Here is a 13,120-nt window from a genome sequence, read left to right on the forward strand (position 1 = left end):
TGCAGTGTGCGGCGTATGGTCTGAGCACTGACAGGCTGACCTCCCACGTCTTCAACCTCTGCAGCAATGCTGGCAGCACTCATGTGTCTATTTTTTAAAGCCAACCTCTGGACATGACGCCGAACACGTGGACTCAACTTCTTTGGTCGACCCTGGCGAAGCCTGTTCCGAGTGGAACCTGTCCTGGAAAACCGCTGTATGACCTTGGCCACCATGCTGTAGCTCAGTTTCAGGGTGTTAGCAATCTTCTTATAGCCCAGGCCATCTTTGTGGAGAGCAACAATTCTATTTCTCACATCCTCAGAGAGTTCTTTGCCATGAGGTGCCATGTTGAATATCCAGTGGCCAGTATGAGAGAATTGTACCCAAAACACCAAATTTAACAGCCCTGCTCCCCATTTACACCTGGGACCTTGACACATGACACCAGGGAGGGACAACGACACATTTGGGCACAATTTGTACATGTTCACTGTGGGGTGTACTCACTTATGTTGCCAGCTATTTAGACATTAATGGCTGTGTGTTGAGTTATTTTCAGAAGACAGTGAATCTACACTGCTATACAAGCTGTACACTGACTACTCTAAGTTATATCCAAGTTTCATGTCTATAGTGTTGTCCCATGAAAATATATAATGAAATATTTGCAGAAATGTGAGGGGTGTACTCACTTTTGTGATACACTGTATATATATATATATATATATATATATATATATATATATATATATATATATATATATACTGCTCAGCCATAACATTAAAACCACCTCCTTGTTTCTACACTCACTGTCCATTTTATCAGCTCCACTTACCATATAGAAGCACTTTGTAGTTCTGCAATTACTGACTGTAGTCCATCTGTTCCTCTGCATAGTTTTTAGCCTGATTTCACCCTGTTCCTCAATGGCCAGGACACCCACAGGACCACCACAGAGCAGGTATTATTTAGGTCGTGGATGATTCTCAGCACTGCAGTGACACTGACATGGTGGTGGTGTGTTAGTGTGTGTTGTGCTGGTATGAGTGGATCAGACACAGCAGTGCTGCTGGAGTTTTTAAATACCATGTCCACTCACTGTCCACTCTATTAGACACTCCTACCTAGTTGGTCCACCTTGTAGATGTAAAGTCAGAGACGATCGCACATCTATTGCTGCTGTTTGAGTTGGTCATCTTCTAGACCAGGGGTGCACAACTTCTTTTTACCAAGGGCCGATTTCACATAAACACCTAAACCAGAGGGCCACACATTTCATTTTTACAGATTTGTCCACATGAATTTGTAATACAGTTAGGGCTGGGTGATATTGAAAAAAAAAAAAATTCGATTATTTTTAAATGTATTATTGATTCTCGATTGCGATTGCAATTTTTTTTTTTTTGTATAATGCAATTGAAAATTTTTAATTTAAAAGACTGCAGAAATGCAAAAATAGTAACAGCACCACCTAATTATCCTTTCAAGGAACTCAAACTTTATAATAATAACAACAATATAACAATAATTAACAATAATTTGAACAAAATAGAAATCTTAATTAGCTATATCCTTTATATAAAAAACTCACAAACAACTCACTTTAAATAATGTGCAGCATAAGAAAAGTGCAAAACCACAAACAGTTCTTTACAGGTTTTTTAAAAGGAACACGAGCCTGTTTACTGTTTCCACCATATAAGTTAGTCTGTATCAGTATCTACAGTGGGGGACATCGAATAAGCTTTTTAATAAGATTGGGGAGTGGATGGAGGAGGCACGTTCCACGTCTAACCATATGGACTACAATTCCCATGAGCCCCCGGACTGTCACGTGACTATCACATGTCCCGGGTCAGCCAATCCTGATCGCGCTCACCGTCTCCGGAGTTTTGATTCAGTTCAGCTGTGTTCGGTTCCATGAATCTTAATTAAACTCTTCTGTTTGAGTCTTGTTGTGAAGTTTTGCCGATCGTGTTTGTGTCTTTATTTCTGAATCTAACCATTACCGTGTATGATCCTTGTTTTCCGTTTACTGTTTTGGTTTTCGCTGGTTTTGGACTCTGCCTGGTTTTGTACACTGTTTTTGCCCTTTTAATATTAAACTTTCCCTGATTTATATTCCGCGAGCGTCTGCTCAGTTTCTGCCTCGTGACATATCTCCATTGTCACATTTCTAACATCATGTGAAAACGTTCATTCGAATTAACAGAATTAATCGTGAAAATAGCACAGCCCTAAATACAGTTACATAACATCAGGTAGTTAGAAGAAATGTGTTGGTCAGTGGGAGATACTGCAGCGTCTTTCTGACACAAACTGATTAATGTGGTCGCAAGCACAGCAGACATAAGAAAATACCATGGCCCGTTTAATAAAAAAAATACCTGTATGCACTGATGGTCTGTAACGCGTTACTTAGTAACGCGTTACTCTAATCTGACCACATTTTTCAGTAACGAGTAATCTAACGCGTTACTATTTCCAATCCAGTAATCAGATTAAAGTTACTTATCCAAGTTACTGTGCGTTACTATTTTTGTCATTTTCCTTAGTGAAAAGATATTTTTGCTTTCTTCTTGGCAGGGGCGGAGCCAGGGGGTGGCCAGTGGTTGCCATGGCCACCATAAAGTAATCTCCGGCCACCCCTCTGTCCCCCCCACCACCGCTTTGCCGGCAATTTTTTTGCGGAAGCATTTCTGCACGCAGGAGCAGCGCACCTCAGATGAGTAGTTCTTCACCAAAACAGTGCAGTAACACACTCAACATAAATGTCAACCACCAACACAATTACAGAAGTAGTACTATTTAGTAGTATTCGTGGCGCGCTACGAGTAAAAGCGCCAGCTTCTCTGCGCATTCCAGTGTTGCCAGATTGGGCGATTATCCGCCAAATTGGGCGGATTTTGTTGGAAAACAATTTAATAGCAGGTAAATAACACTTCTATTTAAAAGAAAATCTTCCGTTTTAAGAAGCTCCAGCATTGTAGAAGGCTATTAAAAGTAAAGTCAATTTTCAATGCTGATTTAGCGTAATAGTGTTGGTCAGTCTGTATCATATTCTTGAAAGAAAATTAAAATTTGTTTTCCATGCATTCACACTGGCATGTTCTGGGATTCAATTGAGTCTCATCAGTACACACAAGTTGGCAGCCAAATGATAAAGTATTGCAAAGGAATATCTTAAAGTAATAATAATAAATAATAATAATAATAAAGTAACTTGTAATCTAACTTAGTTACTTTTAAAATCAAGTAATCCATAAAGTAACTAAGTTACTTTTTAAAGGAGTAATAAGTAATCAGTAATCAGATTACTTTTTCAAGGTAACTATGCCATCACTGCCTGTATGTCCATTCAGGGTTAAATTTCATATACTCGAGATCCACTTTTCTTTTTTTACTCGTACTTGGTTTGGACAAACACATGGTACCGCTGAGGTAACTTGTATTTACTTCATTTACTTTTCAGTCGCAAGTTCGTGGAATTACCCGGTGAATTTAAAGTGACAGTATCATTTATTTAAAAATGCATCAGCACTTCATTTGGCGGGCCGGATCGAGAGTTTTGCCGGGCCGGATCTGGCCCGCGGGCCGTATGTTGTGCACCCCTGTTCTAGACCTTCATCAGTGGTCACAGGACGCTGCCCACGGGGCGCTGTTGGCTGAATATTTTTGGTTGGTGGACTATTCTCAGTCCAGCAGTGACAGTGAGGTGTTTAAAAACTCTATCAGCGCTGCTGTGCCTCATGCCAGCACAACACACACTAACACACCACCACCATGTCATTGTCACTGCAGTGCTGAGATTGATCCACCACCCAAATAATACCTACTCTGTAGTGGTCCTGTGGGGGTCCTGACCATTGAAGAACAGCATGAAAGGGGGCTAACAAAGCATGCAGAGATACAGACGGACTACAGTCAGTAATTGTAGAACTACAAAGTGCTTCTATATGGTAAGTGGAGCTGATACACTGTAAGCCCGGATAAGTTCAATCTACTTAAAAAATTTGAGGAAACCGGTTGCCTTAAAAAAGTTAAGTAATGTATAATGAAAACTTGAGTTAGCATAACTTAAAACATTAAGTTATTACACCTAAAGGCAAGTTGATTAAACTTTCTTTTTTTTGTTATACCAACTGCTTTTCCCAATAATTCTACTTATTATCTTGAGCTCAATGGAAAAAACTATTGATTTCTTCTTAGTTTTCATGTTAATCACGTTTTAAATATGAATTACAAATGTTTATAGAAAAACAGACACAATTATAAAATTATTTTTCTTTATTTCACTTCAGAAGTATTTACTTATAATACAATATGTCAAGAAAACATCTTTAAAACTGTACAAACTGTATATAAAGTTCTGATGAAACACAAACAGCTCCTCACAGTAACCATGAACCTGTAAAACAACAAAAAGAAATAAGAAACAGAAGTATTAAAATCAACATTAATAGCATTAATTTAAGGATTAAAATAAAGCAAGCCAGCACACTCTTTGCTTCGTATGAAGGCTAGCATGCTAACATGCTAGCATGTAGCCTAAATACGGCAAATAAAGCAGCGCTGTTTGATTATTTATTTAGTGTCAACATTAAGATCATTTATTTTAAACAAAATTGTTAAGTAAAGTACAACACTTACCAAAATTAGACGGAAGATGAAAAAGCCCCATCAGACTGGTGTACATGCTACTCAAAAATAGCATAATGAGGAAGAAAATGTTTGTCCATTTAGTTTAATAAAGGTTCCACTTCACAAAAGACATTTCAGGAAGACAAGTTTACTTTTGCAAAAAGCCTTAAATGAAAAGTAAAAAGTAATTTGCAACAACAGGTTACAAAAGTTAAAACAAATGGCTGCCTGATTCACCAACAGCAAGCTGAAAAAAGACGGACTTACATGTAAATGGTGGCGTTTTTCTGTTTTATTACCTTAACTTAACTTTTTTAAGTTAATCTGATAGAAAAGTAATTTTTTTTGTTTAGTAAACTTAAATCTTTTAGCACATTTAAATGTGTACTCAAATTAGTACAATGTACTCTGCATTTTATAGTAGAGCATAAAAACTTAAATAATTTATGTATGTTGTACTAAAAATGTTTGATTAAATATAAAGTCCGGGCTAACAGTGTAAAATGGACAGGGAGTGTAAAAACAAGGAGGTGGTTTTAATGTTATGTCAGTATGTTTTTGTCCAGTTTTTGCAGGATTTACTGGATACACTATTCTCTCTCCTTGATGACAACATTGACAAATATGGACCACTGGTATTTCAGTCTTTGGTATGAAATTTCAATAATGACGCAGCTAACCTAAATGTGTAATTTCAGTACAATATATTATAAATTACTCCCCATTGTTTACATATGATTTCTCTTTGTGTTTGCGCTTTGAATTTGTAGGTGTTCATCATTAACTTGCTCAGGGATCCACGGTATTACCATTTTCAAACCGTTTTGGATGCCTACATACACAACCAGTTTGCAGGAGCATTGGCTTACAAGTAAATAATATTAGACCTTAATTATTTACGTATTTAATTCATAAACTTAAAACATATTTTAATTTAAAACATAAAATTTATTTTATTCTATTTGTCCAAAATAAAAATCAAGATTGCAAAATATTTTTACAGACTAAACTGTTACATGAATCTTTAAAATAAGAAACTTTTTGGTTATTAATCAGTCATTAAGTATGTGTAAGTGGTTTGAATTCTACATACTTAATGTTATGATTTTACTGATATCTTAAAAATGTGTTTGTTTAGAGAGCTAATCCGCTGCCTGAAGTGGTACATTGATCGATCTGCTGAAGTTGTGCGCCAGGACCACATTCAAGATGCTATGAGGGTAAGTAGCATGCTTGGTAATCTCTTAATGCAAAGTTGGGTATGCTTGTGTGGCCTAAAGTTTAAATCCAGAAGTAATACAGAAACAAGGTTCATAGTTTAAAATAAAAAAGTAAACAAAATAACAAATTAGTCCAGGTCAGGCACTGACACTGGATGAGAGGGCCTGGCTTGCAATCAAAATTCTAGTTAATCCCAGATCGTTTTTAATGCATTTGAAGTCATAAATTATTAAACAAACCTAAATGCAAAGAGCCACAAAGCTATAGCATACAGATCCGTTTAGTACAGTACAGTTAGTTCAACTGTGACAACAATGCTGCACCTACTACACTCCTACTACACTCATACGAGTAAGTAAGTCAATTTTATTTATAAAGCACTCTTAAAACAACTTAAGTTGACCAAAGTGCTGTACATCGAACAAGCATACATAAGAGAGAAAATAAAACAGATAAAAATAGACTAAACAATTATAATTACCATGGCTCCTTACTGTTCAAATGCCAGCTTATAAAGGTATGTTTTTAGGAGTGAGTACATACGAGACCAAGAGATGAGCTACAGTCGGTAATTGCATTACCAAAATGTATCTACACTGTATATGGTAGCTCTAACTTAAGTACCTACCTGATAGGTGCACCTAATGAAGTGCAAATGTGGTGTAAATTTGTTTGCAACAAAACATTATCTGGAACCACTAAATAGGGGCTTATTAAGATCTTGTTCTTTGCTCAGTAAAGCATGAGTTAGACATTTAGACATTCACTATGCATTAAGATTTATTCAGTGTAACCTTTATTAGTACATAATTTGGGTTCTGTTATGTTACTTGTAATAATGCAAAATAAGACCCTGTTATGCAAATTATTGCGTATAAATGATTACCTAAATGTACAAGTTATTTGTGTGTAATTGGCAAAACTTTGATTTATATGGGTTCTATATAGTGCCAGACTTGTTGCTGTATGTCAGTTTGTTAAGTGAATAAGAGTATTAAGGTCTCTCTCTCTCTCTCTCTCTCTCTATCTCTCTCTCTCTCTCTCTCTCTCTCTCTCTCTCTCTATCTATCTATCTATCTATCTATCTATCTATCTATCTATCTATCTATCTATCTATTTCATTTGAGCATAAAATGTACATGTTAATAGTTTGCAATTGGCAGCACTTTAATTCATGCAGGTTCTAGCTAATGACAGAGGTTCTACTCACCAGTAATATGAGACAAAAATATGAGATAAAAAGAACAAAACAAGTATTTAATGAGCCTAATTAGTGTCTCATATTTGGCCTGCCTTACACAAAGTAAGATTGAAAAGGATTTGCATATTTCACCCCTACAATGCATAGTATCATTAAATGATTCAAGGAATCTGGAGGAATTTCAGTGCATAAAGAGTAAGGGTGTAAGCCTAAGCTGAACACCCATGATCTCTGATTTCTTTAGATGGCACCTCATCAAGAACTGTCATTCATCAGTAGCTAATGAAACCACATGGCCAAAGGATTACTTTGACAAACATTTATCAAGCACTACAATACAATACACAATACTGCCCTCAGGACATCTTTTCCAGGGACATCCATGCATTTTTTAACAAGATAATGCAAACCCAACTGCATGGCTGTGAAAAAAGAGGGTACAGGTACTGGGCTGATCTGACTGCAGCTCTGACCTGCCACCAATTGAAAATGTGGGCAGAATTTTTAAATACAAAATGTAACAACAACAACCCTGCATTGTTGCACCACTTACGTATTTAAAATTTCCATTAAAGAATTGTGAGGAAGGTGCATTTCCTGATGCGAGTGTAATTGCATTCGAAAATTTTTGGTCATGCAGTTGATGGCATCCGTATATTTTTGGTTATTCAGTTTGTGGTGCCCAAATACTTTTGGCCATGTAGTGTAGTAGTGAGGGTATAAATACTTTTGCTCAGGCAGATGTCTGTGTCCAAGCTATCATTTGAGCAGAAGTACAGTAGATCAACTTGCCTTTCAAAAAATAAATGGAAGTGAATGAGGCAAAAAAGGGGAATAAAAAGGGTGTCAACAGGTGGGCATATCCAAAAAGCAGTGGTGTATAGTAACGAAGTAATAATACTTCGTTACAGTACTTAAGTAGTTTTTTGAAGTACTTGTACTTTACTGGAGTATAAAAAATTTCGGCAACTTTCACTTTTACTCCACTACATTTTCTAAGGAAATTGTGTACTTTTACTCCGTTACATTCGCTGTATGTAAATTCGTTACTCGTTACTACAAAATGAAAGTTAAATGATGTGAGATGTGTGACGGACTGCACGCTGGTTTGGTGAATCTGCGCTTGTGACGGTGGTTAAACACATTAATGCGCATGTGCAAACGTTCTCTAAAAGCTATCGGAGTTTCTAAAAGTGCGTCGTTCACCCAAAGACACGCAAACATGGACATTTCAGAAGCTCCCCGTCCAACACACTGATGTAAGTTAACAATGATTAACAAAGTAAAGCTGCAGCATCAGCGGTTTTTTAATATTATTAGCATTAACATTGAACCACAAATAAAACGTTTCATAAATCATTAAATTTGTTTGGAATTCATTGACTGCAAAACTTATGAAGACACGTCCATTATTTTTAAAAACTCACCTACGGACAAATATTTCCTCAGATAACTTCTGTATTACACTGACAGAGGAAACATTCATGGTGCTGAGGAACATGCAGCACGTCTTTAACCCTTTAATGATCTCAACAAGAACTCAACTTATCCAACTTATTATTAATGATTTTTTAGCTGTTGGCTTCAAGTCAGAAATGGTGTTTTCTTAAAGTAAGAAGACCAATATTTTTTTAGTTTAACACATGCCATTCAGTGAGTAGATACAGCCCAAAAAAGATTATTTAAATACAGCTTATTTTACTCAAATATTTTGATTTAAATTAATGGTTGAACAGATCATTAAAGGGATAAAAGTGCCACACATTTTGTTAAACTCTCCTGAGTTTTGCTTTAAATTAATTATGCCAAAATAATTTTTTTGTTATTGAAATATACTACTCAAATAAAAAAATGGGACAGTATAGAAAATGCAAATAAAATAGATGCAGTGTTTGTTACATTTACATCGACTCACATTCTAAAAACGTTGGAACAGGAACATTTAGGGCTAGTAATAATTTAAAAAAACAATGAAATAATGTCATAATTTCAAACAGGTGATGTCAACAGTTGATTATGATCATGAATTGGCACAAATCATGTTCAGATAAAAGGAAGAAAACAGGTTAATTGTTAAGGTTGTTTTACAGGCTTAAAAGAACAATATATTTAAAATGACTGCTTCCATTTATACTAACAGCATTTACTTTTACTTCTACTTTTAATACTTAAGTACATTTAATATCAAATTACTTTTGATACTTAAGTACATTAAACATCAGATACTTTTAGACTTTTACTCAAGTAATATTCTAAAAGGTGACTTACTTCCATCAAAGTAAATTTCTGGTAAGATACTTGTACTTTTACTCAAGTATGGCCTTCTGGTACTTGATACACCACTGCCAAAAAGCTGTGGTGACTGCAGTCACACTAAAAACATCTAAAACATTTAATTGCTTGGTTTCCTCAGTGCCAAAAAGTGTTGTGAAAAGTAATGGCAACATTACAAAGTGGTAAATGCTTTACTGTCCCACCTTTTTTGGAATGTGTTGCAGGCCTGTAATGCAGGAATGGATGTATATTAACAAATAAAATGAAGTGGACCAGAAAAAAACATGAAATATATTGGGTTCATGCTGTTTGCAATGAAAGTAAAATCAAAGTAAATGTAAAAAACACCTTTTATTAGCATTTTCCATACTCTACAACTTTGTTTTTGCTTTCACCAGAGCACATCATTCCAATGCACAGAATTACGCTTCTCCTGTTTAAGGAGTCTAACTATAGACATCTTCAAATAGTCTGGTCTTGTGTTAGTATATTAATACTTAGACTTAAAATTGGTTCATTATTTTGTTAAGTTACACAGGAACATAACTGGTTTAATTTCGTTTGTGTTCGGTATAACTAAAAAAAAATCAAGTGTAAATAGCACTGTTAGCCTCACAGATCATTCTTCATTGTTTTATTGTGTTTGTCTAATAAACCTCACGAACGTTAACATTCATGTTTCATTGTTTTGTGTTACAGATCAAATGTCTGCTAGAAAGCATTTTCTATTATGCCACCTGTAAAATTACAACAAGCGTTTTGACATCCTGACAAAATAATTTAGATCCTGTATATGGAAGGCCAATTATGGGACTCATATTTACTATTTATACTGAATTAGTGCTTTTTATGGAACACTTTGTGGTTCCACACTTTTAGGCCTTTTTTTGTGCATTTCCACATGGATAAATGTGGAAAATATTTTTTACTCAGAAATTTTATAGTTTAATGTTACAGACAAAAGTAAAGTTAAAGTATCAGGAAAAACAGCTAAATTCCATGATAATGTTTTACCATGCTCAAATTCTGATAAAAATATCCAAAGATTGTAGCCAAGTTTTAATTTTTAAATCCAAAGTTTCAGTAAGTATCTAATAGCAGGTCTGGAATGCCATTATCAACATTTCAGTCATGTGGGAAAAGTTGTTTAATATTACCATACCAAATATTTAGCTTCTAACTATTTTTTTTATCTTGCGTTATTGAAGTTAGACCAAAGAGAGTCCATATAGGTCCCCAAGAAGACCAAACAGACTACAGAAGAAAACAGCCTACATTGCAGAAGAAACATGTAACACACACATGAAATCCACCCCTCCCTCATCTTTTCACAGCATGGTGTCAAAGGGTCACAGTGATTCAGAGCACAACTCAGCAAAACGACTCTGTTCAAACAAATTATTTCTTATTGAATTGTCAAATCACAAGGCTGTATACTTATCAGTGGGATATGTTTTGTAAAATAATTAAAACTGATTTTTAAAACAATTTATACTAATTTGTATTTTTTAATCCCTTAATTATTTATATCATTTCTTTCTTGCTTATCATTTACATTACATTTACATTTTCAGCATTTAGCAGACGCTCTTATCCAGAGCGACTTACAGAAGTGCTTCCATAGTGAACATTTCATTCCTTAAGTTTAGATAGACAACAGTCGAAGAACACAACTTTGCTAAAACCTGTTAGAACCAAAGTGCCTTTTTTTTTTTTTTTTTTTTTTTTTTAAATGGAAAAGATTGGAATTAAGTGTTAGTAAATAAGTACAAATCAGCCTAAGTGTTTAGTGAAAAGGTGTGTTTTTAATCGTTTTTTAAAGACAGCAAGAGACTCAGCTGTTCGGACAGACAGAGGAAGTTCGTTCCACCATTTGGGCGCTAGAACAGAGAACAGCCTTGATGCTTGTCTTCCTTTAGTCCTGGATGGAGGCTCAAGTCGAGCTAGACTAGAGGCTCGGAGGTTGCGTGGTACAGAGCGGGGTTTGATTAGACCCCGAAGGTAGCTTGGGGCTGGTCCATTTTTGGCTTTGTAGGCGAGCGTCAGTGTTTTAAACTGAATGCGTGCAGCTACAGGAAGCCAGTGAAGAGAACGTAGCAGTGGGGTGATGTGGCAGTGTTTAGGTTGGTTAAAGACCAGACGGGCAGCTGCATTTTGAATGAGCTGTAAGGGTTTAATAGTGGCCATGGGAGCTCCTGCCAGGAGGGAGTTGCAGTAGTCCAACCGAGAGATTACAAGTGATTGCACCAGAATCTGGGTAGCTTCTCTGGAGAGAAATGGCCGAATCTTCCTGATGTTGTACAGGAGGAACCGGCACGATCTCGTCATGTTGGCTATATAAGGAGAGAAGGTCAGCTGGTTATCCAGGACAACACCAAGACTTCTTAGCTTATCAGATGGTCTAATCTGGAAGTCATCCAGAGAAATGACTAGGTCCTGGGTTGGAGACAGATCTCCAGGAATGAGCAACATCTCTGTCTTGCTGGGATTAAGTTTTAGATGATGAGCTGACATCCATTGTGAGATATCTCGCAGACATGCTGAGACTTGCGTGTCTGAAGAAGGAAATGACAGAACAAGCTGAGTGTCATCTGCATAGGAGTGGTAGGAGAAGCCATGGGAGGCTATGACCTTACCCAGAGAGCGGGTGTAGATAGAGAAGAGAAGTGGGCCAAGTACAGAGCCCTGAGGAACACCGGTTGAGAGAGTGCATGGGGTAGATATGGATCCCCTCCATGACACTTGGTAGGAGCGCCCATCCAGGTAGGAGGCCATCCATTGCCATGCTGAACCTGTTACTCCAAGGTTGGAGAGAGTGGTCAGGAGAATGCCGTGATTCACTGTGTCGAAGGCTGCAGAAAGGTCAAGAAGAATAAGAACAGATGACAGTTTGGCTGCTTTGGCTGCATGAAGCTTCTCAGTAACAGCTACAAGTGCTGTTTTTGTAGAATGTGCTGCCTTGAAGCCAGACTGGTACGGATCGTGGAGATCATTCTGAGTAAGAAAGGCAGATAGTTGGTTATAGACAGCACATTCAAGAATTTTGGATAGAAAAGAGAGGAGTGAGACAGGTCTGTAGTTGTTAATGTCTATAGTGTCTAGTGTAGGTTTCTTAAGAAGGGGAATGACCTGAGCCTTCTTAAAAGCAGTAGGGACAACACCTGATGTCAGGGAGTTGTTGATGATGGGTGTGATGAAGGGGATTAGCGAGAGGTCTTTGAGGATGGTTGATGGTATAGGGTCAAGTGTGCATGTAGTGGGATTGCTGGATGAGAGGAGCTGTGTAACCTCATCCATGGTGAGTGGGGTGAAGCTGGTGAGTGTGTTGGTGGGTTGAGGGTCAGTTGAAAGTGGGTCAGTCGGAGACAAGGATTGATTGATTTTGTCAATCTTGTCCTGGAAGAATGTTGCAAAGTCAGTAGCAGTGAGAGAGGCAGAAGGGGGAGGAGGAGGAGGGTTCAGAAGAGAGGAAAAGATAGCATGAAGCTTACGTGGGTCAGCAGCAGATTGTTCAAGCTTGGCTTTGTAAAAAGATGTTTTTGCAGCAGTCACATCAGATGAGAATCTGGACAGCAGATCGTGGTAGGAGTGGAGATCAACACCAAGCTTAGATTTCCTCCACTTTCTCTCAGCTGCCCTCAGTTCTCTTCTGTTGCTGCGCAATGCGTCTGAAAGCCAAGGAGCAGGGTGAGAAGGTTTTCCTCGTTTGAGGGTAGGAGGACAGAGCTGATCGAGGGATGTTGAAAGAGAAGAAAGTAGAGTATTAGTTGCAGAGTTAAGTGGAAGGGTAGCAAGAGTGT

General features: G+C 37.2%; 1 protein-coding gene across 1 annotated transcript in view; it reads left to right on the plus strand.

Moving 5' to 3' along the window:
* The window catches only part of LOC134318329 (dedicator of cytokinesis protein 3-like), a 179,241-nt gene that overhangs the window by 96,435 nt on the left and 69,686 nt on the right, over positions 1–13,120 (plus strand). Inside the window, exons 20-22 of the mRNA XM_062999191.1 lie at positions 5,191–5,274; positions 5,395–5,495; positions 5,763–5,844. Coding sequence (XP_062855261.1) covers positions 5,191–5,274; positions 5,395–5,495; positions 5,763–5,844 — 267 coding nt within the window. The remainder of the gene's footprint in view (positions 1–5,190; positions 5,275–5,394; positions 5,496–5,762; positions 5,845–13,120) is intronic.

This window comes from Trichomycterus rosablanca, chromosome 7, assembly GCF_030014385.1.
Source record: "Trichomycterus rosablanca isolate fTriRos1 chromosome 7, fTriRos1.hap1, whole genome shotgun sequence".
Lineage (NCBI taxonomy): Eukaryota > Metazoa > Chordata > Actinopteri > Siluriformes > Trichomycteridae > Trichomycterus > Trichomycterus rosablanca.